Source organism: Rhinopithecus bieti, unplaced genomic scaffold, assembly GCF_001698545.2.
Source record: "Rhinopithecus bieti isolate Rb0 unplaced genomic scaffold, ASM169854v2 scaffold_6513, whole genome shotgun sequence".
Classification (NCBI taxonomy): Eukaryota; Metazoa; Chordata; class Mammalia; order Primates; family Cercopithecidae; genus Rhinopithecus; species Rhinopithecus bieti.
In genome coordinates this window covers 936,619-964,297 of record NW_016805931.1, presented here as the reverse complement: position 1 = coordinate 964,297, position 27,679 = coordinate 936,619, and the positions used below count along the sequence as shown (strand labels likewise).

Sequence of the window (27,679 nt, the reverse complement as noted above, 5' to 3'; positions counted from 1 at the left end):
CCAGGAAAAGATGGCAAGAAATGTTCACCAAGAGATTAAAAAAAAAGTCATGGACAAAAAGCTTTAGGATCCTTGTGGTCAGAACCTGGTGCCTAATATGTGCAACTATTATGTACCCATAAAAACATTAAAAATGAAAAGAGCCTGTACATTAAGCATTGAAACATTAAAAATGAAAAGAGCCTGGACGTGGTAGCTCACGCCTGTAATCTCAGCAGTTTGGGAGGCTGAGATGGGTGGATTGCTTGAGCTGAGGAGTTCAAGACCCACCCGGGCAACATAGTGAAATTCTGTCTCTACTTAAATTAGCTGAGCACGGTGGTGCACACCTGTAGTCCCAGCTTCTTGGGAGGCTGAGGCAAGAGGATCACTTGAGCCTCCTGTTGCTGCTGCGAGCTATCAGCGCACCCCTGTACTCCAGCCTGGGTGACACAATGAGACCCTATCTCAAAACAAACAAACAAGCAAAGACCTACAATTCAGTAGCTTCTGGACAGAGTGGAGGAGCTGTCTAGCTGGTCTGAAACATCCGTTGGAAGAGTACTAAACACTTTAGGAAGGTCCTAAAGTCTTTCTGGAATGATTACTTGAGAGGTGTCATTTTGAAAGGCACACTGGGTGGAAGTTTACAAAGGGTAAAGAAGCATTGCATACAGTCATATTGAATACTTTATGTTAGAATCCTAACTGTTTAATGTTTATGTTTTATTTTTTAATGTTTATGTTTTATATATTAATGTTTTATTTGATACTTTATAATGTTTGTAAATTTCCACATTTGAAATATGTTGAGTATTTAATTTCACTGATTTCTAAACATTGTTATATACTTCTGCACACTTTTCAATTAAAATATTAGTATTAATACTTGCATGTATTAATACATGGAGTAAATACCAAGATACTGGTAGTGCAATTTGCTTTAGAATTATAATTATTACTTTGATTTTCTGTCATGTTTAATGACAGGTTCAAAGACCATTTAAATTCTTCATTTGGAAGTATTTAAATCTTAGAAAATTTTGAATCCATGTGTATGAAATTGCAGATAAGAGTTTTTATTGGTGACAGACATGTTCAGCAATAAAACCATCTAACAATGGGAACATTTCTAAACATTTATTATTATACAAAGAATGTTCTTTGTATAACATGTTTTTTTTAAAAGCAACTACTTTCTCAGATAATTAAAATACTATCTTTATCTCGAAGGGAGATAAATTAAGTATGGGGAGGGGTTGTTTTAATATCTGCTGTGTACCTATGTAGCATACTATTGACAACTATGTGTCATCATAGAAAAAGTCATCAAATTAGGAGTAATTGTTTCTTGTAGAAGAAAAATAGGTAGCTTGTTTAAGTTTGCCACAACATAACCGATAAATTTCTGTATGATACAAAAGATTTTGAGTCTCTCTCAACCTCTCTACTAAATTTTGAAAGGATGTGTCCACTTAAAATCTATTTTAAAATTTATTTTGATATATCACATGTACAAAGAAGTGCCTTGTATATGTACAATTTAAGAAGTATTTATAGGCCAGGTACAGTGACTCATGCCTGTAATCCCAACAGTTTGGGAGGCCAAGACAGGAGGATTGCTTGTGCCAGAAGTTTGAGACCAGCCTGGGCAATATGGCAAGACCTTGCCTCTATTTTAAAATATTTTAAATTAGCCAGGTATGGTGGTATGTCCCGGCTACTTGGGAGGCTGAGGCTGAGGCAGGAAACTTGCTTGAGCCCAGATGGTTGAGGCTGCAGTAAACCATGGCCTAGACCTCTGGCCTAGGCGATAGAGTAAAACGCTGTCTCAAAAAAAAGAAAGAAAGAAAGAAAGAATAATAAAGCCAACATCCATCCAAGCAACATAAGGTCAAAACACAGTTCTCCATGTGTCCTTCACCAAACACATCCCCAGTCCTCCCTAGGGATGGCCACTATCTTGACTTTGTATAATAATTTCCCTATGGTTTATAATAGTTTTGTTGTCTGTATATCCCTAAATACTGAATTCAGTTGCACCTGGTTTTGTACCTCATTTGGGGTACAGACCTTCTTAAGAGTGATGGCATTGTTGTTAAATTTCAGAGAAGCATAACTGGTCAGTAGGAGGGTGGAGACAGATGTATAAACCAAAATTTTAAGGAATTTAAGGAGTGGAATCTAGAAAAGGTATTAGGTACAAATAAGGTTTCTCTGTTTATATGTGTATTAAATGAAAATATGAGGTTTGACTCACATTTTAAAATATTTTGTAAATTTTGCTTAATATTGAAAGCATTTTTTCTGTGGTATGACCATAAATATGTATAAGGTAAGATAAATATGACTTCTTTATTTTCAGTGTGGCACAGCTGAACTACATTTCAAATGAGAAGTAACATTGATAGGGAGCAGTCATGTGAAACTATGATCAAAAAAAGAAAGCCCCAGTTTCAAAAGTCTTATTCTGAATATTCTCTGTATAGTATTGTTTAATTTTAAAAGTGTTTTCAGATCCAACTAAAGTTCAATTTAAAAATATAGTTTATATTTTTTCTTCTCAAATGAAGCTTTAAGCATATGTTTCTAATAATTCAGTTAAATATGCTGAGTTGTATATTTTTTGAAGAGACTGTTTTGAAAAGATTCCAGAATATTTGTTTGAACAGGCACTCAGCATCTCGATGAAAACTGTTGGAAAAGAAAAACTTTCAGAGTCATTCTGCCCTCAGAGTAGTCAAGCCAACTAAACTGGTGCAGTTAACACTTCTGTGAGAAACCAGGAGCCAAGATATTTAGCACTTCCTGACTACTTTTCAGCAAGCAGGCCTCAAACCAACTTAGTGGTTGGAACTAATACTATTGAGTTTTTAAAGTAAAAGGCTAGCAGTAGAACACCTACATCTCTTTCTATCAGTATGATACTTATCAGTCTCTTTTGGTAATCCATGACTAGCTTCAGTCTTTGCATTATGTTGGTATTAAAGCTATCATTCTTTCTTGAATTTTGTAGGGCATCATTCTTGCAAAGCAAAAAGAATGCACTATAGAGTGTGACCCCAGGTATAATTAAGCCATCTGCCAGATATAAATATTTTTATGTTGCTTTTTAGTACCACTGAGTGTTTCTTGTAGAAGAAAAATAGGTAGCTTGTTTAAGTTTGCCACAACATAACCGATAAATTTCTGTATGATACAAAAGATTTTTGAGTCTCTCTCAACCTCTCTACTAAATTTTGAAAGGATGTGTCCACTTAAAATCTATTTTTAAAAATTTATTTTTGATATATCACATGTACAAAGAAGTGCCTTGTATATGTACAATTTAAGAAGTATTTATAGGCCAGGTACAGTGACTCATGCCTGTAATCCCAACAGTTTGGGAGGCCAAGACAGGAGGATTGCTTGTGCCAGAAGTTTGAGACCAGCCTGGGCAATATGGCAAGACCTTGCCTCTATTTTTAAAATATTTTAAATTAGCCAGGTATGGTGGTATGTCCCGGCTACTTGGGAGGCTGAGGCTGAGGCAGGAAACTTGCTTGAGCCCAGATGGTTGAGGCTGCAGTAAACCATGGCCTAGACCTCTGGCCTAGGCGATAGAGTAAAACGCTGTCTCAAAAAAAAGAAAGAAAGAAAGAAAGAATAATAAAGCCAACATCCATCCAAGCAACATAAGGTCAAAACACAGTTCTCCATGTGTCCTTCACCAAACACATCCCCAGTCCTCCCTAGGGATGGCCACTATCTTGACTTTGTATAATAATTTCCCTATGGTTTATAATAGTTTTGTTGTCTGTATATCCCTAAATACTGAATTCAGTTGCACCTGGTTTTGTACCTCATTTGGGGTACAGACCTTCTTAAGAGTGATGGCATTGTTGTTAAATTTCAGAGAAGCATAACTGGTCAGTAGGAGGGTGGAGACAGATGTATAAACCAAAAATTTTTAAGGAATTTAAGGAGTGGAATCTAGAAAAGGTATTAGGTACAAATAAGGTTTCTCTGTTTATATGTGTATTAAATGAAAATATGAGGTTTGACTCACATTTTAAAATATTTTGTAAATTTTGCTTAATATTGAAAGCATTTTTTCTGTGGTATGACCATAAATATGTATAAGGTAAGATAAATATGACTTCTTTATTTTCAGTGTGGCACAGCTGAACTACATTTCAAATGAGAAGTAACATTGATAGGGAGCAGTCATGTGAAACTATGATCAAAAAAAGAAAGCCCCAGTTTCAAAAGTCTTATTCTGAATATTCTCTGTATAGTATTGTTTAATTTTAAAAGTGTTTTCAGATCCAACTAAAGTTCAATTTAAAATATAGTTTATATTTTTTCTTCTCAAATGAAGCTTTAAGCATATGTTTCTAATAATTCAGTTAAATATGCTGAGTTGTATATTTTTTGAAGAGACTGTTTTGAAAAGATTCCAGAATATTTGTTTGAACAGGCACTCAGCATCTCGATGAAAACTGTTGGAAAAGAAAACTTTCAGAGTCATTCTGCCCTCAGAGTAGTCAAGCCAACTAAACTGGTGCAGTTAACACTTCTGTGAGAAACCAGGAGCCAAGATATTTAGCACTTCCTGACTACTTTTCAGCAAGCAGGCCTCAAACCAACTTAGTGGTTGGAACTAATACTATTGAGTTTTAAAGTAAAAGGCTAGCAGTAGAACACCTACATCTCTTTCTATCAGTATGATACTTATCAGTCTCTTTTGGTAATCCATGACTAGCTTCAGTCTTTGCATTATGTTGGTATTAAAGCTATCATTCTTTCTTGAATTTTGTAGGGCATCATTCTTGCAAAGCAAAAGAATGCACTATAGAGTGTGACCCCAGGTATAATTAAGCCATCTGCCAGATATAAATATTTTATGTTGCTTTTAGTACCACTGAGTGTGGTAGTAGAGATACAAATTATATTGGACATCATAATGCTTTGGGATAATTGGTAGTTACAGCAGACTACCAAATTTACAAGTAGGGATTGCTTTTTCAGCTTCTGGCCCATTCATTTTTATTATATCCCTTTGAAATATATTGACACCACTTAATTCACTTAACAATAATATGCTTAGTGTCTTAGTTCATTTTATACTGCTGTAACAGAATACCTGAGACTGGGTAATTTTAAAAGAACAGAGATTTATTTCTTATAGTTCTGGAGACTGGGAAGTCCAAGGTCAAAGGGCCCACATGTAGGGAGGGACTTCGTGCTTATCACCACATTGTGGAAAGGCCAAAGAGTACGTGAGAGAGGGTAGGGGGAAGGAAGGGAACTGAACTCATTCTTTTACCAGGAACCCACTCCTATGATACTAACCTGCTCCCAAGATAATGTCATTAATCTGTTTGTGAACTCAGAGCCCGCATGACCTAATCACCGCTTAAAGGTTCCACTGTTGGAACTGTTGCATTAGGGATTTTCTTCCAACACACAAACTTTGGGGGACATATTCAAACCACAGCACTAGTATATATGATATGTCATATTGATCCCTATATTCACATATTTGCTCTATAAGTGCTCTACTTACATATTCATTGAATTGACCTATGTAGTACCCAGCATATTTAGGTGTTGTGGTAGAGAACAAATAATAAAAGATTCAAAGATTCTGTATGCTAACTAGAGAGATAAAACTAAGTTTAACACCTCTGCTACCATTTCTCAAATATCACAGAATTAATAAGAAAAATAGCAGAAAGTAAATGTTCAGTCACTTGGTTTTTCAAATAGTTCCCACAAGATTAGATTAATGGCTGGGTGTGGTGGCTCATGCCTGTAATCCCAACACTTTGGGAGGCGAAGGCAGGCAGATTACCTGAGGTCAGGAGTTGGAGACCAGCCTGGCCAACATGGTGAAATCCCGTCTCTACCAAAAATACAAAAATTAGTCAGTCATAGTGGTGCACACCTGAGTACATGTATTTGTACAACATTATCAAAACAAACAAAGACCTACAATTCAGTAGCTTCTGGACAGAACGGAGGAGCTGCCTAACTGGTCTGAAACCTGAGTACTACCAGAGTAAGTCCCAGCTACTCTGGAGGCTGAGGCCAGAAAATTGCTTGAACCCAGGAGGTGGAGGTTGCAGTGAGCCGAGGTCGCGCCACTGCACTCCAGCCTGGGCGACAGAGTGAGACTCTGTCTCAGAAAAAAAAAAAAAAAAAAAAGATTAGGTTAACAGTATCTCCAGAAATGATTACCATATATTACTACATTTTAAGTTTCTTTCAGAACTGTAAGTATAAAGGAGTTATGTGGAACCAATGATAAATCTGGATTTTTTTTCTTCTTTATTTGGATCTGTGCCTGAAATGGCAAATTATGTACAATTTGGGGTACAGTGTCACTTGTGACTTCAAGAAGTCTAAGAATCTTTTATGAAAAGATACAGTCTTTTCATAAAACTCTGCCTGGTCTTTTCATTTTGGATAGTATATTACTGGAAACTTCAGAAGAAAATGAGGGAGTTTCAGAAAGAAACCGAAGAGGTTGGTGACTGAAAAGGATGATTGAACACCAAAATCTGCAGTTGATTAGGATGCAGTCGTGGAAAGGAAGCATATATATAAATAAGAGGGTATGTTACTAAAATCCACAAGAAGTAGAATGAGGCAAAATATTTCCATTGTCCTGATGTTCTATTTTATACTGATTTGGATAAGTCTCATAAGGGGATCTGATAGTTGAGGTCACTAATCCTTAATACATGAACCAAGGAATAAGAATTCTGTTTATCATAGGAAATAGCTTTGGCCCATAAGGAAGGAGTAGAGACTCTTCAGGAGAGGAACATTTTAGTCCATAATTTCTCTGATTTAGTGCCAAAAGCTTTTTTGAGAGACTATTCAAAGCTGTCTTAAGTTTCATTGTTGGAAACTGATAGCTGCTATATTTCTTTTTAATAACTGTTTTAAGTTCTTTCTGTTTTGCCTTCTCTGATGCTAAATTTCTGAAGATTAAAAAAGTGTGCTTAAAGTAAAAGTGTTATGAAGACAAAAGCTTTATTCTGTGGATAGGATAATACTTCTTTTGTGACATTTTCTTTTTGCACCAAAAGTGAGAAGTCAATGCCTTGCCTTTGTGCATCCCATTACTAATGTAGGACAAGAAGTTATTTTCTTCAAAGGCTGACTTCCAGAATTTTGGCTGAATACTTTTGTCAAGTGTATATTCCCTTCTGTAGGCCTTTCTATATAGAGCCCACAAACATCGTGAATGTGAATCATGTCATTCAGAGGGTTAGTGACCATGCCTCCGCCATGAACAAGAGAATTCATTACTACAGCCGGCTCACCACTCCTGCAGACAAGGCACTGGTAAGAGACAAAACATTACTAATAGTCTAAAATTCAGTTGAAATGAACAGTGAACAATATAAGCCAGGGCACCTCCCAGTGATTGAACTTTTTTCTGACTGTATTTCAAGGACAGCATCATTCAAAGTCAAAGACAGTAATTAATACACTTCCTACATCCTTCCAGTTCATTCTTATCTAAATTTGAAACAATCTTTCTGTGTTGACAACAACCTGGAGATTTTTTTGGAAAATTCCCCTGATCCCCATTCCCCAAATCTCTGAGGAGGATAAATTACTTTTGAAATGGCAGGTTAGGCCATTGACTAATAGCAAATAATAACAAGTTCTGCTTAGTGTGGTCAATTTTTAACTTTGAAGCTACAAGGGAAATAGTTTTTTGGAAATTTTCTACAAGAATGGGAAACTGGCTGAGCACAGTAACTCATGCCTGTAATCTCAGCATTTTGGGAGGCCAAGGCAAGAGGATCACTTGAGCCCAGGAGTTCAAGACCAGCCTGGAGAAAATGGTGAAACCCTGTCTCTACAAAAAAAATTTTTTCAATTAGCCAAGTGTGATGGCTCGCACCTGTATTTCCAGCTACTTGGAAGGCTAAGACAGGAGGATCCCTTGAGCCCAGGATGGATTGCTTGAGGATGCAGTGAGCTGTGATTGTGCCACTGCATTCTCCTGAGCAAGAGAGTATGACCCATCTCTTTTTTTCTTTTTTCTTTTTTTAGATGGTGTGTCGCTCTGTCACCCAGGCTGGAGTGCAGTGGTGCGATCTCGGCTCACCACACCCCCTGCCTCCTGGGTTCAAGCCATTCTCCTGCCTCAGGCTCCCGAGTAGCTGGGATTACAGGTGTATGCCACCACACCTGGCTAATTTTTGTATTTTGAGTAGAGACGGGTTTCACCATGTTGGCCAGGCTGGTCTTGAACTCCTGACCTCGTGACCCACCCACCTCGGCCTCCCAAAGTGCTGGGATTACAGGCATGAGCCACTGTGCCCAGCCATGTGACTCCATCTCTTAAAAAAAAAAGGGGGAAACTGAAATATGTACATACATAAATATAGTAGTTTCTTATTTAGCATTATTCTTTTATTGATCAAAACCAGGAGTCAAAGAGCCAGATACTAAATGTCTTAGACTTTGAGGTCACATACTGTCACATGATATTCTTCATTTTATGATCATCAAAATTATAAATTAAAAATTTATTAAATTGGCTGGGCGCAGTGGCTCAAGCCTGTAATCCTAGCACTTTGGGAGGCCAAGACGGGCGGATCACGAGGTCAGGAGATCGAGACCATCCTGGCTAACACGGTGAAACCCCGTCTCTACTAAAAATACAAAAAAAAAACTAGCCGGGCGAGGTGGCAGGCGCCTGTAGTCCCAGCTACTCGGGAGGCTGAGGCAGGAGAATGGCGTAAACCCAGGAGGCGGAGCTTGCAGTGAGCTGAGATCCTGCCACTGCACTCCAGCTCGGGCGACAGAGCAAGACTCCGTCTCAAAAAAAAAAAAAAAAATTATAAAATCATAAAAACCATTCTCAGGAAAGAGGCTATATAATAATCAGGTTGAAGCCAGATTTGGCCTATGGGCCAGAGTTTGTTGACCCTTGATCTTCTAAAAATCTGTATTACTATTTTAGGATAAAAAATATGTAAATAATTTGGTAGCTTATAAAAACTACCACATATGAGATATTCAGAAACTTGCAAGTTTAACTGAAAATGAGAACATTCTGGGAGAAAATAGGATTTTAAAATTAGTATTATTAATAAAAAGAAGAGAACCAACATTCATTAACATTTAATAAGGACCAGTGATTGGGCATCACTGGTATATAGCTATCTCTTAAGCCTAAACAATAGCTATGTGAAATAAATATTAAGATTTCCTCTTGCATGGCCAAAATAGGGATTTCCAAAATGTTCTGGGTAGGGTAATTTTTTTCCCAATTTTTTTTGGCTTTTTCCCCTTAGGCCTTGACATCAGTAGTTGTGGTAAAGTCTTAGTTGCATAATGGAATTACTTAAGCCCTTGGAGAAGTAGAGGTAATCCAGTATCTCTGGGTCTAGTGGAGACCTTCTAGAGGCTCTGCTCTTGGAAACAAACCCTGGAGATCTCAGCTGAGCACGTTTATACTTGAATGTATATTGTTTGCCTGGAAATAGAGTCAGCATGTGCACCAAAGTTGAATGCCGTTTGTTAACTGACACTGAGGTGAGTCTAGCAAGTCAGAGTATGTAAACAGTGATGTAAAATTAACAATGATATAGCCATTCTTAATGAATGTGTGTATACATCCACACTCGTTTTCTGAAAATCCCAAATTATTTTGGATTTTTAAACTCTTGCTTTTTTAGTTAGATTTTCTATATTTGAAAAAAAATTTTTTAATTCACTAATCAGGGATTCATAGTACTTGCATCCACACTCGTTTTCTGAAAATCCCAAAATTATTTTGGATTTTTAAACTCTTGCTTTTTTAGTTAGATTTTCTATATTTGAAAAAGAATTTTTTAATTCACTAATCAGGGATGCATAGTACTTGTTTATGATAGTTAAAATGTGTCTAGAGGGCCAGGCATGGTGGCTCATGCCTATAATCCCAGCACTTTGGGAGGCTGAGGTGGGTGGGTCACGAGGTCAGGAGATCAAGACCATCCTGGCTAACACTGTGAAACCCCATCTCTACAAAAAAATACAAAAAATTAGCCGGGCGTGGTGGCAGGTGCCTGTAGTCCCAGCTACTCAGGAGGCCAAGGCAGGAGAATGGTGTGAACCTGGGAGGCGGCACTTGCAGTGAGCCAAGATCACATCACTGCACTCCAGCCTGGGTGACAGAGCAAGACTCCATTCAAAAAAACAAAAAAAAAAGGTATCTAGAGTGAGGTGATCTGATGTGTAGAAAATATCCCATTTTGCATTTCCTGGTTCTGACATTTCTCTATGTTTCCTTTTTACCAGATTGCCCCAGACCATGTAGTTCCAGGTCCAGAAGAGTGCTATGTGTATAGCCCTTTGGGCTCTGCTTATAAACTTCAAAGTTACACTGAAGGATACGGTAAAAACACCAGTTTAGTAACCATGTGAGTGAAATGGCTTTTTGGAGCCTGACTTAAACTGTATATGAGTGAAAATTACTGGTTATTTTTTGTCTCAATTAAAATGTTTGAAGAGTCAAACTCCATTTTTTTTACTGCTATTACTCTGTGTTTTCAGTTTTATGATTTGGAATACCATGATGGGAACATCTATACTAAGCATTCCTTGGGGCATAAAACAGGTAATACTAATTTTTCAGCACACTTTTTGCCTAAATGATTTTCTCTTTATATTGCAAGTTTTATAACAGAGGTTTTAATGAATCTACATAAAATTCATGAAAGAAAATAGATGGTTATATTTAGTTTTTCATGAGTTGTCAAGTTTTTACCATGATTGTTTAGGGTAAAATAATTGCATATGAATTTATGCTTACATGATGATATATGCTGTTTTATACTTTTATTTTTAAACAGGCTGGATTTACTACTGGAATGTGTGTCATCATACTGATGGGCCTTTTAACACTTTATTGCTGCTACCGAGTAGTGAAATCACGGACTATGATGTGTAAGAATTTGTCACAGTGACAATAGATTATGGTTATTAATAAGCATTTCACTTTGAGGCAGGTCACTAGTGTGTATATGCCACATGTGTGTCAACTGTCTACTTTGTACCTAAAGATTTACTTCTGTAATTCATCGCTTTCAGCTAAATTGAATTTGTTAATAATATATTAGTGGCTGCCTTTGAAATTCAGAGAAGCTGGGAGTTACTTGCAGAGAGCATTCACTGTGGTGCTAGATTCTTCATAAGAATCATTTAAAAACTCATATTTATAAAGTAATGTCTTTGCCAGAACTAAATTGAGAATTCTGTGCTTCCTGTCAGTTAATGGTGACTTGTTTTTACCTATTCATACCAAAAGATCTAATGTTAGAATCTCCTAAATATGAAAATGTAAGCAACTCTCTAGTAATGAATATTTGAAGTTGTGTGAACACCTTACCTCTACTCTTATCTACATATTCTGGATCAGGGAAATATATTTTTTAGGTTGTTTTAAAGTAGTCTATGACCTAAACAAACACGCATTATTTCATTAAATCTTAGCAAGTATGAATCAACAGATCAGACTTTGCCTCCAGTTTTTTTCTGTGCCTACTAAGCAGCTTTCTTCTTTATGTTAACCAGATCTAGTGTTAGTCACTGGGCGAGTATTTGTTTAAAAGTCTTGAGAAGCCAGACCTGGTAGTGTGTGCCTGTAGTCCCAGCAACTCAGCAGGCATAGGTGGGAAGATCACTTTAGTCCAGGAGTTTGAGACCAGCCTTGAAAAAAAAAAAAGAATAAAAAAGTCTTGAGAGAAGATTCATTCTGGTTTCTAAATGGTAAAAGGAGATAATTTTAGCCTCTGGTTTCTAAGGCAAATTGTGGCTAAACTTGGAAGACTTCTTTAAACATATACAGTAAGTTCATATCTTATCTAATTCAGCATCTAATTTAAAATTGGAACAGAGCCCCCACAGAGTTCTCTCTATAACTTTTTTCTTTTCTTTTCTTTCTTTTCTTTTTTTTTCTTTTTGAGACAGGGTCTCACTCTGTCACCCAGGCTAGAATGCAGCAGCGCTGTCACAGCTCACTGCTGCCCGGACCTCCCGGGCACAGGTGATTCTCCCACCTCAGCCTCCCGGGTAGCTGGGACTACAGGTGCATGCCATCATGCCCGGTTAATTTTTTGTGTTTTTCATAGAGACAGGGTTTCACCATCTTGCTCAGGTTGGTCTCGAACTACTGGGTTCAAGTGATCTGCTCACCTCAGCCTCCCAAAATGCTGGGATTATTGGCTGTATAACTGTTAACTCCCATGTTATTAAATTATTCCACACCATTTAAAAAGAAGAGAGGCTGAGGCCCAAGAATTGCTTGAACCAAGGAAGTGGAGGTTGCAGTGAGCAAAGATTGTGCCACTGTACTTTAGCCTGGGTGATGGAGTGAGACTCTGTCTCAAAATAAAATAAAATAAAATAAAAATCTTCCACCAATTCAGTTTACAAAGTCCACACACCCATAACACAAAGCCTGACATGACCAAAAATAAAGAAAATAATATGTAGATGTAAAATTTATTTGTAAAACATTATCATATAGAATCCAACAGCGTATCAAAAGAATATCCTGTGTCTAAGATAAGGTTTGTTCCAGTAATGCAAGGATGTTTCATTATTAAGAAACCCAACATAATTCACTACATTAACAAATTAAAGGAAAATTGATAATTGCATCAATAGATATCAAAAAGGTACTTAATAGAATTCAGCACCTGTTTCTGATTAAAACTCTAAGTGAAAAGCACTACTTAAAAATAACAAAGTCTATTTATTCCCAGACAAGTACCAGCACCATTCTAAAATTATAAAATGCTAAAGCAGTTTTCATTAAAGTCAAGAAAACATAGAAATGTTCAAAATTAATCAGTTTTTTTGGAGATATTGTCCAATGCAGCAAAAAAAAAAAAAAAAAAAAAAAAGAAAAAAAAAAAAAAAAAAAAAAAAAAAAAAAAACCCTAAATATAAAAACTAGAAGACTTAGAATTATATTATCAGTCAAAAGATAATTTTATTAGAAATGCTAAGAGTCACTCAGCTCACTGCAACCTCCTCCTCCCAGGTTCAAGCAATTTTCATGCCTCAGCCTCCCGAGTAGCTGGGACTACTGGCGCCCACCACCATGCCTGACTAATTTTTGTATTTTTTTTCTTTTCTTTTTCTTTTTTTTTGAGACGCAGTCTCACTCTGTCACCCAGGCTGGAGTGCAGTGGCAGGATCTGCAAGCTACGGCTCACTGCAAGCTACGCCTCCCGGGTTCACGCCATTCTCCTGCCTAAGCCTCCCAAGTAGCTGGGACTACAGGTGCCTGCCACCGGGCCTGACTAATTTTTTGTATTTTTAGTAGATATGGGGTTTCACCATGGTCTCGATCTCCTGACCTCATGATCCACCCGCCTTGGCCTCCCAAAGTGCTAGGATTACAGGCATGAGCCACCACGCCCAGCAATTTTTGTATTTTTTGTAGAGATGGTGTTTCGCCATATTGGCCAGGCTGGTCTCGAACTTCTGACCTCAAGTTGATCCACCTGCCTCGGCCTCCCAAAGTGCTGGGATTACAGGCATGAGCCACCACACCCAGCCAAAACAGTTATTCTTTATAGTGATATTGTCCTCACATTCTTTATCTAGATGTGAATTATCATATTCTAATGCCCCAAGTTTTCAGGCTTATCACTGCTTTCTGCCATGTACTAGCTGCCATATTTTGCTTCAAAGATGGCAGAACTTCAGTTTTTCTATATTCATCAAACATAACAATTATTTCAAAGTAGTTCAAAGCGTGGGATCATAGAGGAAAAAAGACTGTACAATTATCCTTTGATGACAATTAAAATACTCTTTAATAGGTTATACTTATCCATATTCTTTCTTGAACATTGAAATGTAAAACACAAAGTTTATATTGTTAATATAATAACCCTATCATGGAAAAGCAAATGGTTTTAGTTTTTTGTTTTCTTATGTAAATTTATATCCTAAATGATAGGAATCTCTAAATACATGCTTTTTAAAGTTAATCATATTGTATTTTAGTTGTCTTCTACTTTATTACCTATTTTTTAGTACATGTTATGTTTCTACAATCACCATTTGTGTCTCTTAATGATTGTATACAGTTGCGCACGGCAGCTCTATTGTATTTGCTTAATCATTGCCCTATGTCGTATGTTAAAGTCATTGCTTGTTTTTGCTATTCTCAGGAATACTCTTCTAAAAATATTTTATATATACTTTCTGTATTCTTTTAAATTACTTTCTTTTTGGTGCAGTGGTGGGATCATGGTTCATTGCAGCCTCAACCTCCTGGTCTCAAGGGATCCTCCCACCTCAGCCTCCTGAGTAGCTGGGACTACAGGTGCACGCCACTACACCTAGCTAATTTTTGTATTTTTGTAAATATGGGATTTTGCCATGTTGCTCAGGCTGGTCTCCAACTCCTAGGCTCAAGCAATCTGTCCACCTCAGCCTCCCAAAGTGCTGGGGTTACAGACCTGAGCCACCAGGCCCAGCCCTCTTTGTCTTTTTCATTGTAATTTGTTTCTTCAGTTGCTAGAAGAGGATAACCTTTCATGTTCTATTTCTACATTATGTTTTTTAACTTTTTTGTTATTTAATTTCTTTCTTTTCTTTCATTTTTTTTTTTTTTTAAATGGAGTCTCGCTCTGTCATCTAGGCTGGAGTGCAGTGGCATGATCTCAGCTCACTGCAACCTCTGCTTCCCAGGTTCAAACAATTCTCACGCCTCAGCCTCCAGAGTAGCTGGGACTACAGGCGTGCCACTATGCCCAGCTAATTTTTTTGTATTTTTTGGTAGATATGGGGTTTCACCATGTTGACCAGGCTGATCTCAAACTCCTGACCTCAAGTGATCTACCCACCTCGGCCTCCGAACGTTCTGGAATGATAGACATGAGCCATCATGCCCAGTCTGTTTGACTCAGTTTTCTGAAATTTATATTGGCATGTGGTAGAAAGTGTGACTCAAGAAACTTTCCCCAATGTTGTTGTTCAAATATGCCAAATATTACATAATATTTTCTGGCTCTTACTGATGCATTTGTCTAACCTTAGTTTATCACTTGCTTTTATTAATTATAAAATGTTATGATACTGTAATCTGTTTCTCAGGTTTCCTGTACTATTTTATTTACATTTCTTTTTTTATTTTTCTATAATGTTTTAATTTTATTATCTCATAATATATTCTAATATCTAGCGATAGAATACTCATAATATTTCGACAAATTTTTGAGTTTATTTGGGGAACACAGATTATGAATATGGAATATATGTTCAACATTTAGTTTTATTCTTTCTCTTACTTTATCTAGCTTCGTTGGATACCACTACCTGGGAATATCCAGATGTCTGCAGACATTATTTCGGCTCCTTTGGGCAGTGGTCGAGTCTCCTTTTCTCCTTGGTGTCTCTCATCGGAGCAATGATAGTTTATTGGGTGCTTATGTCAAATTTTCTTTTTAATACTGGAAAGTTTATTTTTAGTAAGTATCCATATCATATGCTTTTAACACAGTACTTTCAAGTACAATTACTACTGTAATGTTAGTTCTAGCCTTAAATTCTAGGACTTGGGATAAATAAAATAAGAAGTAACATATATAATTTTGGAAAATATATTTTATTCAGTTTGCTTTCTGTGGTTGTGATCTCAAATATAGTGTACGCTTATTTCCAAACATTAATCTTTGAATGAATAATATTCCTCCAAAATCTTTAGTTAATATAAAACATGTCTATAATCCAGCAGATCTTTTAAGTTTGTTTTACTAAAGAATTTGATATGTAGACTCTAGGGGAAACAAATTTCAGCCACTTATTTTCAACATATTAGGATAGAAGATTAGGAAGTCAAAGAATAATGGAATTTATGTGATAAATATGTTATTAATATTTACGTATCACAGAATTATAATTTACCCAAATCAGCTACTTAAATTCTGAAGAGAGTCTTAGAAATCAGTCCAAATACTTTTTATAATTTTTTTTAGGTTGGATAGAGGAAGTTCATTTTTTTACTTAATGAAATTTTTTTTTTCTTTTTTTGAGAGAGGGCCTTGCTATGTTGCCCTGGCTGGTCTCAAACTCCTGGGCTCAAGTGATCCCCCCACCTCAGCCTCCTGGTTACAGGCTCATGCCACTGTACTGAACTGGAAGTTTATTGTGTAAGATACCAAACCTTTTTCCGTATAAAGGTTTTACTAAAGTTTTCACTAAACCTAAAGTTTAATGTATGTTTAGCAGCTTTAAATAAAACATATATTTAAAATCTGGATTTATGTGAAAACCAAATTTCAAAATAAGTCCTAACATAATCACAGCAGCTAATTTCCCTAAGAGCCTTTGAATGAGGGAGATAAATTCTATTTTATTTTAAACTTTAAAGAATAAAATTAACTTTATAATTTTTATTGCCAAGCATTTTTATTGTTTTTTTGGTTTTTTTGAGACGGAGTCTTGCTCTGTCACCCAAGCTGGAGTGCTGTGACACATTCTCGGATCACTGCAACCTCCACCTCCCAGGTTCAAGTGATTCTCCTGCTTTGGCCTTCTGAGTAGCTGGGGTTATAAGCGCCCATGATAACACTCAGCTAATTTTTGTATTTTTAGAGATGGGGTTTCACCATGTTGGCCAGGCTGGTCTCAAACTCCTGACCTCAAGTGATCCTCACACCTCGGCCTCCCAAAGTGCTGGGATTACAGGCATAAGCCACCACATCTGACCTCAAGCATCTTTATTGTTTTTAAAGAACTATGGAATATTTCAAACTACAAAAAAATGCAAAAGCTAATATAAATACCAGTATACTGACTAATGAGTTTTGTGTCTCATTTGTCTTATTTTATTAGATCTCTCTTTTTTTTTTGGTAGAGACAGAGTGTCAGTATGTTGCCCAGGCTAGTTTCTACCTCCTGGCCTCAAGCGATTCTCCCATCTCAGCTTACTAAGTGGCTTGAATTATAGGCACAAGCCGGGCGTGGTGGCTCACGCCTGTAATCACAGCACTTTGGGAGGACGAGGCGGGTGGATCACCTGAACTCAGAAATTCGAGACCAGCCCGGCTAACATGGTGAAACCCCATCTCTACTAAAAATACAAAATTAGCTTGGTGTGGTAGCGCATGCCTGTGATCCCAGCTACTTGGGAGCCTGAGTCACAAGAATCTCTTGAACCTGGGAGGCAGAGGTTGCAGTGACTGAGATTGCGCCACTGCACTCCAGCCTGGGCAACAGAGCAAGACTCCATCTCAAAAAAAAAAAAAATTATAGACACAAGCCACTGTGCTTAGTTAGTTCTATATTCCTATAAAAAGAAAATATTATGGGTAGTGTGGAAGCCCCACGTGCACTCCTTCTCCATCTCATTTTCCTTCTCTTAATTTGGTGTTTATCAATCCCATGCACTTTTTGGACTTTTACTGCATGAATATAAGAGCAACATATACTATTTGGGGGTTTTTTGTTTTGTTTTTTTTGAGATGGAGTCTCACTCTGTCGCCAGGCTGGAGTGCAGTGGTGAGATCTCAGCTCACTGCAATCTCCACCTCCCAGGTTCAAGCGGTTCTCCTGCCTCAGCCTCCCGAGTAGCGGAGATCACAGGTGTGCACCACCACACCCAGCTAATTTTTGTGTTTTTAGTAGAGACAAGGTTTCACCATGTTGGCCAGGATGGTCTCGATCTCCTGACCTCATGATCCGCCCACCTCAGCCTCCCAAAGTGCTGGGATTACAGGTGTGAGCCACGGTGCCTGGTGGCTTGTTTTTAATCTATGCAAACGCTTTTGCAACTTGCTTTCTGTCTTTCATCATCTCTATTAATAGACAAAGTTCATTCTTATTGTTTATAGCATTTAGTAATATGAATATACAACTTTTTTATCTGTTCTCGTTGATAAACATTTAATTTGTTTTCACTTATTGTGCAAGGCTTTATTAAACATCCTTATTTCTGTCTCCTTGTATACATGGCGGGGAGTTTCTCCAAGCTATGGACCTTATAGACACATTTCTGGAACTTAAGATATTCGCATTTTCAACCTTACTTGAAATTGCAGAATTGTTCTTTATCATGCTTGTACCACTTACACTCCTGCCAACAGTTTATGAAAATTCCCCTTGTTCCACATCCTCACTCACACTCAGTATTATCAGACTTAAATTTTGCCATCAGGATGTGGTTTTAATTTGCATTTCTCCTCATAAGGAGTGGCATTAATCATCTTTTCTTAATTATATTGACCATTAAATAGCTTATTCATATCCTTTGTCCATTTTTGTATCAGGTTATTGGTCCTTTGCTTACCTATAGGAACTCTGTAAAGTTCGAATACTAACCTTTTATCCATTATTGTGTTGCAAATATCTTCTAATTAGTGACTTGTCTTCTCTTTTTATATGGTAGGTCTATGTTACTCAAAAGTTTTTTATTTTAAAATTACTGTTTTTCTCCATTATGATTCACAACTCTACCATATACATTTTAGAATCAACTTATCAAGTTCCACAAAATTCCAATCAGAATTTGATTGGAATTGCATTGATTTTATCAGTTGGTACACAGTGCAGTAATTGATATCATTGCATATTGAGTTAGAATTTGATTGACATTGCATTGGATTTATTAATGTGGAGAGAATTTATATCATTTAGATACTGAGTCTTCCTATTCATGACTTTGGCATGGCGTAGTTCTTTGTTTATTTAGGTTTTAAATTTTTTTTTGATGAAGATCTTACATATCATTTTTTGGTGGACTTTTCCTCGGGATCTTAACATTTTTTCTGTAACTATAGTTTTAATATACAAATATGCAGTATAAAAACTGTGTATTTTTTATAATAAAATATAGAAAATCTCAAACACATACAAAAAAACAGAATAGTAAAATTTCTCCTTACCTAGTTTAAACAGTTATCAACATTCTGTCATTTTAAAATCATCTATAGTAGTGTTTTTCAACCATTTTTTCATTATCGTCCCTTCAAGGAGCCTTTTAGATATTTTTTTCTGATCACCCCTCCCATGAAATTTTAATACCAAAGATATACTGTAAATCTCTTTATGAACTGTATACATATATATGCTTTAATCTGTAAGAAGAGTTTCTTTCACCCCCTAACAATGAATTTTGTCCCTTTTGAGACTAACATCACATCCATTAAGAAGACATAAACCATGCTACTCCCACTCCCCACCTAGTTCAACTATTAGTATATATATAGTGCTTCTTTTAGATAGAATTTACTCATTGAAATAAACAAGTCTTAATTATACATACATACATCTATACAACCCACACCTCCTTCAACAAATAGAACATTTCCATCTTCCCAGAAAGTAATGATATATTTTTGATTATACAGTCAAATTATTTGTTGCTATTATAAATTAGCAATATTAGCAAATATTTGTTGCTAATTACATTTTGAATTTTTTTTTTTTTTTTTTGAGACAGGGTCTCACTCTTTCACCCAGCCTCTGGGGTGCAGTGGTGTGATCACAACTCACTGTAGCCTTGACCTCTCCAGGCTCAGGTGATCCTCTCACCTCAGCCTCCCGATCTAGCTGGGACTACAGGCAAATACCACCACCATGCCTGGATAATTTTTGTATTTTTTGTAGAGACAGGTTTCGTCATGTTGCCCAGGCTGGTCTTGAGCTCCTGAGTTCAAGTAGTCTGCCCGCCTTGGCCTCCCAAAGTGCTGGGATTACAGTCATGAGCCACCGTGCCCTGCCCCTTGAATGTTTATCTTGAATCTAGCAAACTTACTGAACTCTTACTGATTCTAAAAATTTTGTAGCTGGGCATGGTGGCTCACGCCTGTAATCCCAGCACTTTGGGAGGCCGAGGTGGGTGGTTCACGAGGTCAGGAAATCGAGACCATCCTGGCCAACACGGTGAAACCCTATCTCTACTAAAAATACAAAAAAATTAGCCGGGCGTGATGGCTGGTGCCTGTAGTCCCAGCTACTCGAGGCTGAGGCAGGAGAATGGCACAAACCTGGTGGGGCGGAGCTTGCAGTGAACGGAAATCATGCCACTGCACTCCAGCCTGGGTGACAGGGTGAGACTCCATCTCAAAAAAAAAAATAGAAATAAAAAATAAAAATTTTGTGGATGCACTTTGTATTTCCTATTTAAATAATCATATCATCTGTGAATTTAAAAAGCTTTCTGGCTGGGCTTAGTGGCTCACGCCTATAATCTCAGCACTTTGGGAGGCCAAGGCAGGCAGATCACCTGAGGTCAGGAGTTAGAGATCAGCCTGGCCAGCACAGCGAAACCCCGTCTCTACTAAAAGTACAAAAATTACCCAGGCGTAGCAGTGGGCCCCTGTAATCCCTGCTACTCAGGAGGCTGAGGCAGGAGAATCGCTTGAACCTGGGAGGTGGAGGTTGCAGTGAGCCACGATCGTGCCACTGCACTCCAGCCTGGGCAACAAGAGCGAGACTCCATCTCAAATAAAAATAAAATAAAATAAACCTTTCCAGTTATTTTTTAAATAGTTCATATATGTATACATACATTTATATTTATAGACATATGTAATTATATATACGTACACAGACACATATAAACGTGTGTGTATATGTATATATTGACTTTTTTTTTTTAAGTGTGAAGTTGCATTGAAGCAGTGCCTGCAGATATTCTTATATTGTTCATAAGGAAATCTTTCTAATGTTTCACATTATGTTTGTTGTGGGATATCAGTTGTACCCTTTAATAATTTAAAGACACTCCCATCTGTTGTCTTATTAAGCATTTTTATTAAAGTGGTTGAATTTTATCAAGTACTTATTCTACATCTCTTGAGATAAAATATACTAAGAGACAATCAAGAGATTATCTTAATTAAATTTTCTCCTTTATCAATATGATGAATTAAATGAATACAGTTTGTAAAATTTAAACCATCCTTGTATTGTGGGGTAAACTTAGTCATGACATATATTTTTCAAATGCCTTACTGGATTGAGTTTGCTTTTTTGGAGGGGTAGGAGCTAACATTTGTTTAGACTTTTTGTGTCTTTTCCTAACAAATATTGGCCTGTGGTTTTTCTTTTTCATGCTGTCCATGAGCCTTGGTGTGTTAGTTTCCCAAAGGTGCAGTAACAAATTACCATTAATATGCTTACAACAACACGGATTTCTTCTTTCATAACTATGGATACTAGAGATGTGAAATCAAAGGGTGAACAGGGCCCTGGTCCCTCCTAAGGCTCTAGGGAAGAATCCTTCCTTGCCTCTTCCTAACCTTTGTTGGTTGCTGGTGGTCTCTGGCATTCCTTGGCAAGTAGGTACATCACTCCAGTTTCTCCCTCCATCTTCACATGGCCCTCTTCCCTCTGTGTGTCTGTGTCCAAATTTCCCTCTTCCTATAAATTGGGCTGGGTACGGTGGCTCATGCCTGTAATCCCAGCACTCTGGGAGGCTGAGGCATGTGGATCACGTGAGGTCAGGAGTTCGAGACCAGCCTGGCCAACATGGTGAAACCCTGTCTCTGCTAAAAATACAAAAATTAGCTGGGTGTGGTGGCAGGTGCCTGTAATTTCAGCTACTTGGGAGGCTGAGGCAGGAAAATTTCTTGAACCCGGGAGGTGGAGGTTGCAGTCATGCGACTGCACCCCAGCCTGGGTGACAGCAAGATTCTGTCTCAAAAAGATAAAAATAAAATAAAATAAAAGACATCAGTCATTGGCTTTAGGGCCCACCCTAATCTATTATGACCTCATCTTAATTTGATTATATCTACAAAGACTCTATTTTTAAAAAGGTCACATTCTGAGGTTTCTAGTGGACATAAAATTGGGGTAAGAGGAATGCTATTTAACCCAGTACACTTTGTGTCAAGATTTTACTAGCCTTATTGTAAGTCTTTGGCATCAAGAAATTATACAAAGATTCATAAATTGCAATCTTAAATCATAAACAACCCTTGGAGATATTATAAAAACCCAGAGTACTACACTGTTTTTTTTTTTTTAATTCTATCTTGAGAAACATACAGTGAATATGAATAATTCAACCATTTAACTTAGTTTTATGACCTTAAAACCTAACCCAGCACCTTTTACTATCTTTTTCAAGTTTCACAACAAATACTTTTATTAATGCTTACTCAGGTTATAGAAGGTTAATATCAAACAGAATAAAGTAAATCCCCTGAGGCAAGTAAACACATTCTCTGCCTGTTCTCTTTTTCACTAGAATGATGAATGCTCAGCCATCTGCATGTGCTTTATTCTTTGTTACTTCCTTTAGTCTAATTCAGTGGTTCTTCATGTGCATAACAATTCGTATATGGCCTTAGATCTATAAAAGTATGTATTGTACTTTGTAAAAAAAAAAAACTTTAATTGATTTTCCAGGTAAGGTTAGCTGTGTATGAGTGTTGGTTTCCCCTTTTTGCACACTTTAGAACTGTACTCTATGTGAGATGTAACTTTAGTGTGAGTATAAAAGAAAACTTACATACATATCTTTATTCCGGGGCTTTAAACTATCATTAATTCAGTGTTGTGGACAGATTTTTCTGAAATCTTCAATTATGTAAAGATTTTCCACAGTGGAACTGTGAAGCCATTAACATTATCATGCCTTATAAGTGAAGAAAACTGCAGAAGGTGAAGCTATGTTAACAGTGAAGTCGTCTTGGTTCAGTGTACTAGATTACTACATAGATATTAAAAGATTTTTATAGGCCGGGCGCTGTGGCTCATGCCTGTAATCCTAGCAGTTTGGGAGGCTGAAGTGCATGGATCACAAAGTCAGGAGATCGAGACTATCCTGGCTAACACGATGAAACCTGTGTCTACTAAAAAAAATACAAAAAATTAGCCGGGAGTGGTGGCAGGCGCCTGTAGTCCAAGCCACTGGCGAGGCTGAGGCAGGAGAATGGCGTGAACTCGGGAGGCGGAGCTTGCGGTGAGCCGAGATGGCGCCACTGCACTCCAGCCTGGGCAACAGAGCGAGATTCCGTCTCAAAGAAAGAAAAAAAAAAAGATTTTTGTAAATAAAAGACCTTCGAGGGTAATAGATTTAGTATCTTTCATTCAGTGTTAAACTATATTTTTTCCTTTATTTTTAGATTTTATTCATCACATTAATGACACGGACACTATACTGAGTACCAATAATAGCAACCCTGGTAAGTAGTTTGGGATGTTTGTTTCTTTACTCTGCACCTTGCTCCAAAAAGAATTTAAGGTAGAACATGTGGCCTTATTTTAGGTAAATGATTAGTACAAAATTATTATGTTTACTGAGCTGCTACTAAATTGTTGGTAGTTAGTGTGTTTTAAAAAAAGAACCTCCAAAAGGCTGTGTTAATGTAACCAGGCAATAGGTTGTATTAATGTGAGCTAGGCAACATTTAGTTCATATTATACAACTCACAATTTTATCTACAGTATCCATATTTGCCTGTGAATAATCAATATTTTCAAGAACCTATATCACTATTAATTATATCAGATGTCTAGAAGCGTAGTTCTCAGTTTAACTTAGTTTTAGAGATCTGTTGTTTTAGTTATTAATATATAGGCTATACAAATTTGTAACCTGTAAAAGAATTCATTTTCTAGTAATAAACAGAGGTTAGTAACTAAATATGGAAAAATAAATTGAAGCTTTGGCTCCAAAAGAAATTAATTTCTTAGAAATTTTTCTTTATTTTTTAAAAAAAACCATTGTGGCCAATGGGTTTAATCCAATATGACAGTTACAGGGAAAGTGAATATAAACGTTAATATAACTTTGGTAACAGTTATGCTGTTAAACTTGAACATCACCTAAAGCTTTATGTATTTAGATTTCAGGGATACTAAACTGATGTCATGTTGATGGAGATGCACATTGATCGCTAAGAGGATAATTCATTAAACACATTTATTAAACCTACTATGTGTCAGGAACTATTCTAGGCTCTGGGGATATAATAATGAACAGATAAAAGTCCCTCCTCTCATGAAGTTTACATTCCAGTATTTGCTACTCATTATCTTACTTTTCCCCCTAATTAAACCTGTCTTTTGTTAATGCTAGAAAGTCAGTGAGTAAAGTACTAGCTTTTATTCCTGTGGACACACACACGTATACCTTTGAATTATTATACTAAAATCTCTTGTGCCCTATCCCTTACTCAGAATTTTCAAAGAACCAAATAACATCCTTGTATTTAAAGAGAAAATTATTTTACTATACCTATTCTAATATTAATTGATGAAACTAGTTTACTAATATCTAAAGTTAATAGTACTTCTCCAGTAGGGAGTCAGTTCATCATTAAGGTAATAAATATTAATATCACAGTCACATTGATGATTTAGAGAACACCATCAGCAGTCAGTTTACTTTATATAGTGATATCTTATATCCAGCACTTCTTGATTTCTCTGCTAATGTTTATTTTGAACAGTGTAGTAAACAGTGAGAATATGAAACAATCCATTTCAGTTAATGTAAAAAATTTTAGCTACTGGGCATAGTGGCTCATGCTTTTAATTCTAACACTTTGAGAGGCCGAGGCAGGAGGATTGCTTGAGCCCAGGACTTTGAGATCAGCCTGGGCAACATAGCAAGACCCTGTCTCTACAAAAAAAAAAAATTTAATTAGCTGGCCATTGTGGCATGCGCCTGCATTCCGAGCTACTCGGGAGGCTGAGGCAGGAGGATCACTTGAGCCTGAGAGGTTGAGGCTACAGTGAGCCGTAGTTACGCCACTGCCCTCCAGCCTGAATGACAGAGTGAGACCCTGTCTCAAAAAAAAAAATAAATTACAGCTAACATTTATTGAATGCCTATGTGCAGGCATTGCATTAAATGTTTTACAGCAACCCTAAGTGGTAGATAATGTCAACTCCATTTTCCAGGTGAAGAGACCAGGGAACATAGTAGTTAATTTCATCCAAGGACACCTAAATATTAAGTGGCAGAGTTGGGAATTCATTATTCAGTCAGTTAACTTCCATCCACAGCCTGTGCTCTTTTTTTTTTTTTTTTTTTTTTGAGACAAGATCTCTCTCTGTTGCCTAGGTTGGCCTATAGTGGCATGATCATAGCTCACTGCAACCTGGTACTCCTGGGTTTCAGCAATCCTCCCACCTCCACCGCCCAAGTAACTGGAACTACAGTTACACATCCCATCCAGCAAAATTTTGTTATTCTTGTAGAGACAGGGTTGCCATGTTTTCTAGGCTAGTCTCAAACTCCTGGCCTCAAGTGATCCTCCTTCCTCAGCTTCCCAAAGTGCTAGGATTAGAGGAATGAGCCACTGTGCCCAGCTGCCATAGTCTGTGCTTTTAACCACTATAATTAGCACAAGAAAATTTCTGTCCAGAGCATAGAAAAAAAACACACTAAAATGTTGACTGAGAAGGAGAAAGAAAATTAAATGTTTGGCTTTGTGGCATGCCAAATAATGGATAGACAATAAAATTAAAAATAGAACTGACAATGAATATTCTTTCTCTTTGACAAATGATAAGTATAAGGGTTACTTAAGATGAGTATTTTCTATCTGCATTAAGAGTTCTTTACGAAGAACTGATTATTAGCAAAAACTCTATTGTGACATTAGAAACACAGTGAGAATGGCTGGTATTCTGTCTGATAACAGGAGAAATTGCCACTTGTAGATCAGTATGTAAGAAACATACAGTTAGGCCGGGCACAGTGGCTCAGGCCTATAATCCCAGCACTTTGGGAGGCCGAGGCGGGCAGACCACGAGGTCAAGAGTTGGAGACCAGCTTGGCCAGCATGGTGAAACCCTGTCTCTACTAAAAATACAAAAATTAGCCCGGCATGGTGGCATGTGCCTGTAATCCCAGCTACTCAGGAGGCTGAGGTAGGAGAATCACTTGACCCCAGGAGGCGGAGGTTGCAGTGAGCCGAGATTGCACCACTGCACTCCAGCCTGGGCGACAGAGCGAAACTGTCTCAAAAAATAAATAAATAAAAATAAAGATAATATCTCAGAAATTTTAAAGATTCCCTCACTCTTATTTATTTTTAGGTGAAGGAGTACTAATATTCCTAAAATTAACCCTCTATTTTTTCCAGAAAGGAGACATTTAGGCTCCTGGGAAAAGTTGAGGTTGGTAGAGCAAGTGTCTGTCTCTAGAGGCAGTCATTTTCTGTTTTTTTGTTTTTTCGTTTTTTGTTTTTTTGGTTTTTTTTGGTCATCTTCTCTAATCTGGTACTTTCCTATTGCAGTGATTTGTCCAAGTGCCGGGAGTGGAGGCCATCCTGACAACAGCTCTATGATTTTCTATGCCAATGACACAGGAGCCCAACAGTTTGAAAAGTGGTGGGATAAGTCCAGGACAGTGCCCTTTTATCTTGTAGGGCTCCTCCTTCCACTGCTCAATTTCAAATCTCCTTCATTTTTTTCAAAATTTAATATCCTAGGTAAGTAGTACCACTGAATTATGGAGACTTTGTATAATAGAATACGTGGTGGAGTCTAGGGAAATATGATCTGATTGGGGAGTTACCTTCCAAGCCTGTTCATCTGTATTTAATTTGTTCATTCCTTTTTGTTTTGTTTTTTTCTTTTCCTTTTCTTTCTTTTTTTTTTTTTTTGAGACAGAGTTTCGCTCTTGTTGCCCAGGGTGGAGTGCAATGGCCCAGTCTCGGCTCACTGCAACCTCTGCCTCCGGGGTTCAAGCAATTCTTGTGCCTCAGCCTCCCAAGTAGCTGGGATTACAGGTGTGTGCCAGCACGCCCGGCTAATTTTGTATTTTTAGTAGAGGTGGGGTTTCATCATGTTGTCCAGGCTGGTCTTGAACCCCTGACCTTAGGTGATTGACCTGCCTTGGCCTCCCAAAGTGCTGGGATTACAGGTGTGAGCCACCGTACCTGGCAAGTTGTTCATTCTTATGATAACCTGATTTTTTCTATTTTTTTTATAGAGTTTGGCACGGAGAAAAGTGTAGATGACCAGTTTTGGTTTGGTTGTAGTTTTTTTTTTTTTTTTTTTGAGACACGAATTATTTGGTTTCTCATTCTAAACTTACTGAACAATTCTTCCTCATTTCCTCTGAGGATACAACTAGATGAAATAGATGAAAATTTCAGGAGGAGAGATCCAAATTGGATGTTATAGGAATTCTCAATTCTAATGGTTGGAAACAGAACTTATTAAGGAAGGTTATAGAATGTTTTTTCCTACAGTCTCTAAGAGTATTATGCAGGATTGTCACCTGACTTTGAACCTGGGAAATCATTCTCTATGTCAGGCTTCTTAGGTTTATTCTGCTTTTGCTCTCTTCCTCAGTGCTTTTTTTTTTTTCTTAGAACACTATTGCCTTCTTCAAGCAATAGACCTCTTTCTGTGAGCCCTGCTTTTCAAAAACCACTAAACGAATGTTTTTACTCCACTTAAAATGGCAAAAGGGGCCAGATGCCGTGGCTCATGCCTATAATCCCAGCACTTTGGGAGGCCAGGGCAGGTGGATCACAAGGTCAGGAGTTCAAGACCAGCTTGGTCAAGATGGTGAAACCCCGTCTTTATTAAAAATACAAAAATTAGTCAGGCGTGGTGGCAGGCGCCTGTAATCCCAGCTACTTGGGAGGCTGAGGCAGAGAATTGCTTGAACCCAGGAGGTGGAGGTTGCAGTGAGCTGAGATCACGCCACTGTACTCCATCCAGCCTGGGTAACAGAACGAGACTGTATCTCAAAAAAAAAAAA

The 27,679-nt window shown here is 37.4% G+C and overlaps 1 protein-coding gene across 7 annotated transcripts in view; it reads left to right on the top strand.

Annotated features, from left to right (window-relative positions):
• Positions 1-27,679, top strand: part of SLC38A9 (solute carrier family 38 member 9) — a 91,482-nt gene that overhangs the window by 33,142 nt on the left and 30,661 nt on the right. For 4 of the 7 annotated variants that reach the window (XR_001886035.1, XM_017874194.1, XM_017874193.1 and 1 more), the window contains 7 exons: positions 7,185-7,317; positions 10,276-10,397; positions 10,531-10,594; positions 10,830-10,923; positions 15,297-15,467; positions 23,076-23,135; positions 26,202-26,396. Coding sequence is in view for 6 of the 7 variants with exons in the window: in XM_017874194.1 (XP_017729683.1) it covers positions 7,185-7,317; positions 10,276-10,397; positions 10,531-10,594; positions 10,830-10,923; positions 15,297-15,467; positions 23,076-23,135; positions 26,202-26,396 (839 nt within the window). In the remaining variant the exon portion in view is untranslated. Of the gene's footprint in view, positions 1-6,388; positions 6,579-7,184; positions 7,318-10,275; positions 10,398-10,530; positions 10,595-10,829; positions 10,924-15,296; positions 15,468-23,075; positions 23,136-26,201; positions 26,397-27,679 lie in introns of those variants that run through there. The other 3 variants (XM_017874197.1, XM_017874198.1, XM_017874195.1) reach the window with 2 other exon arrangements.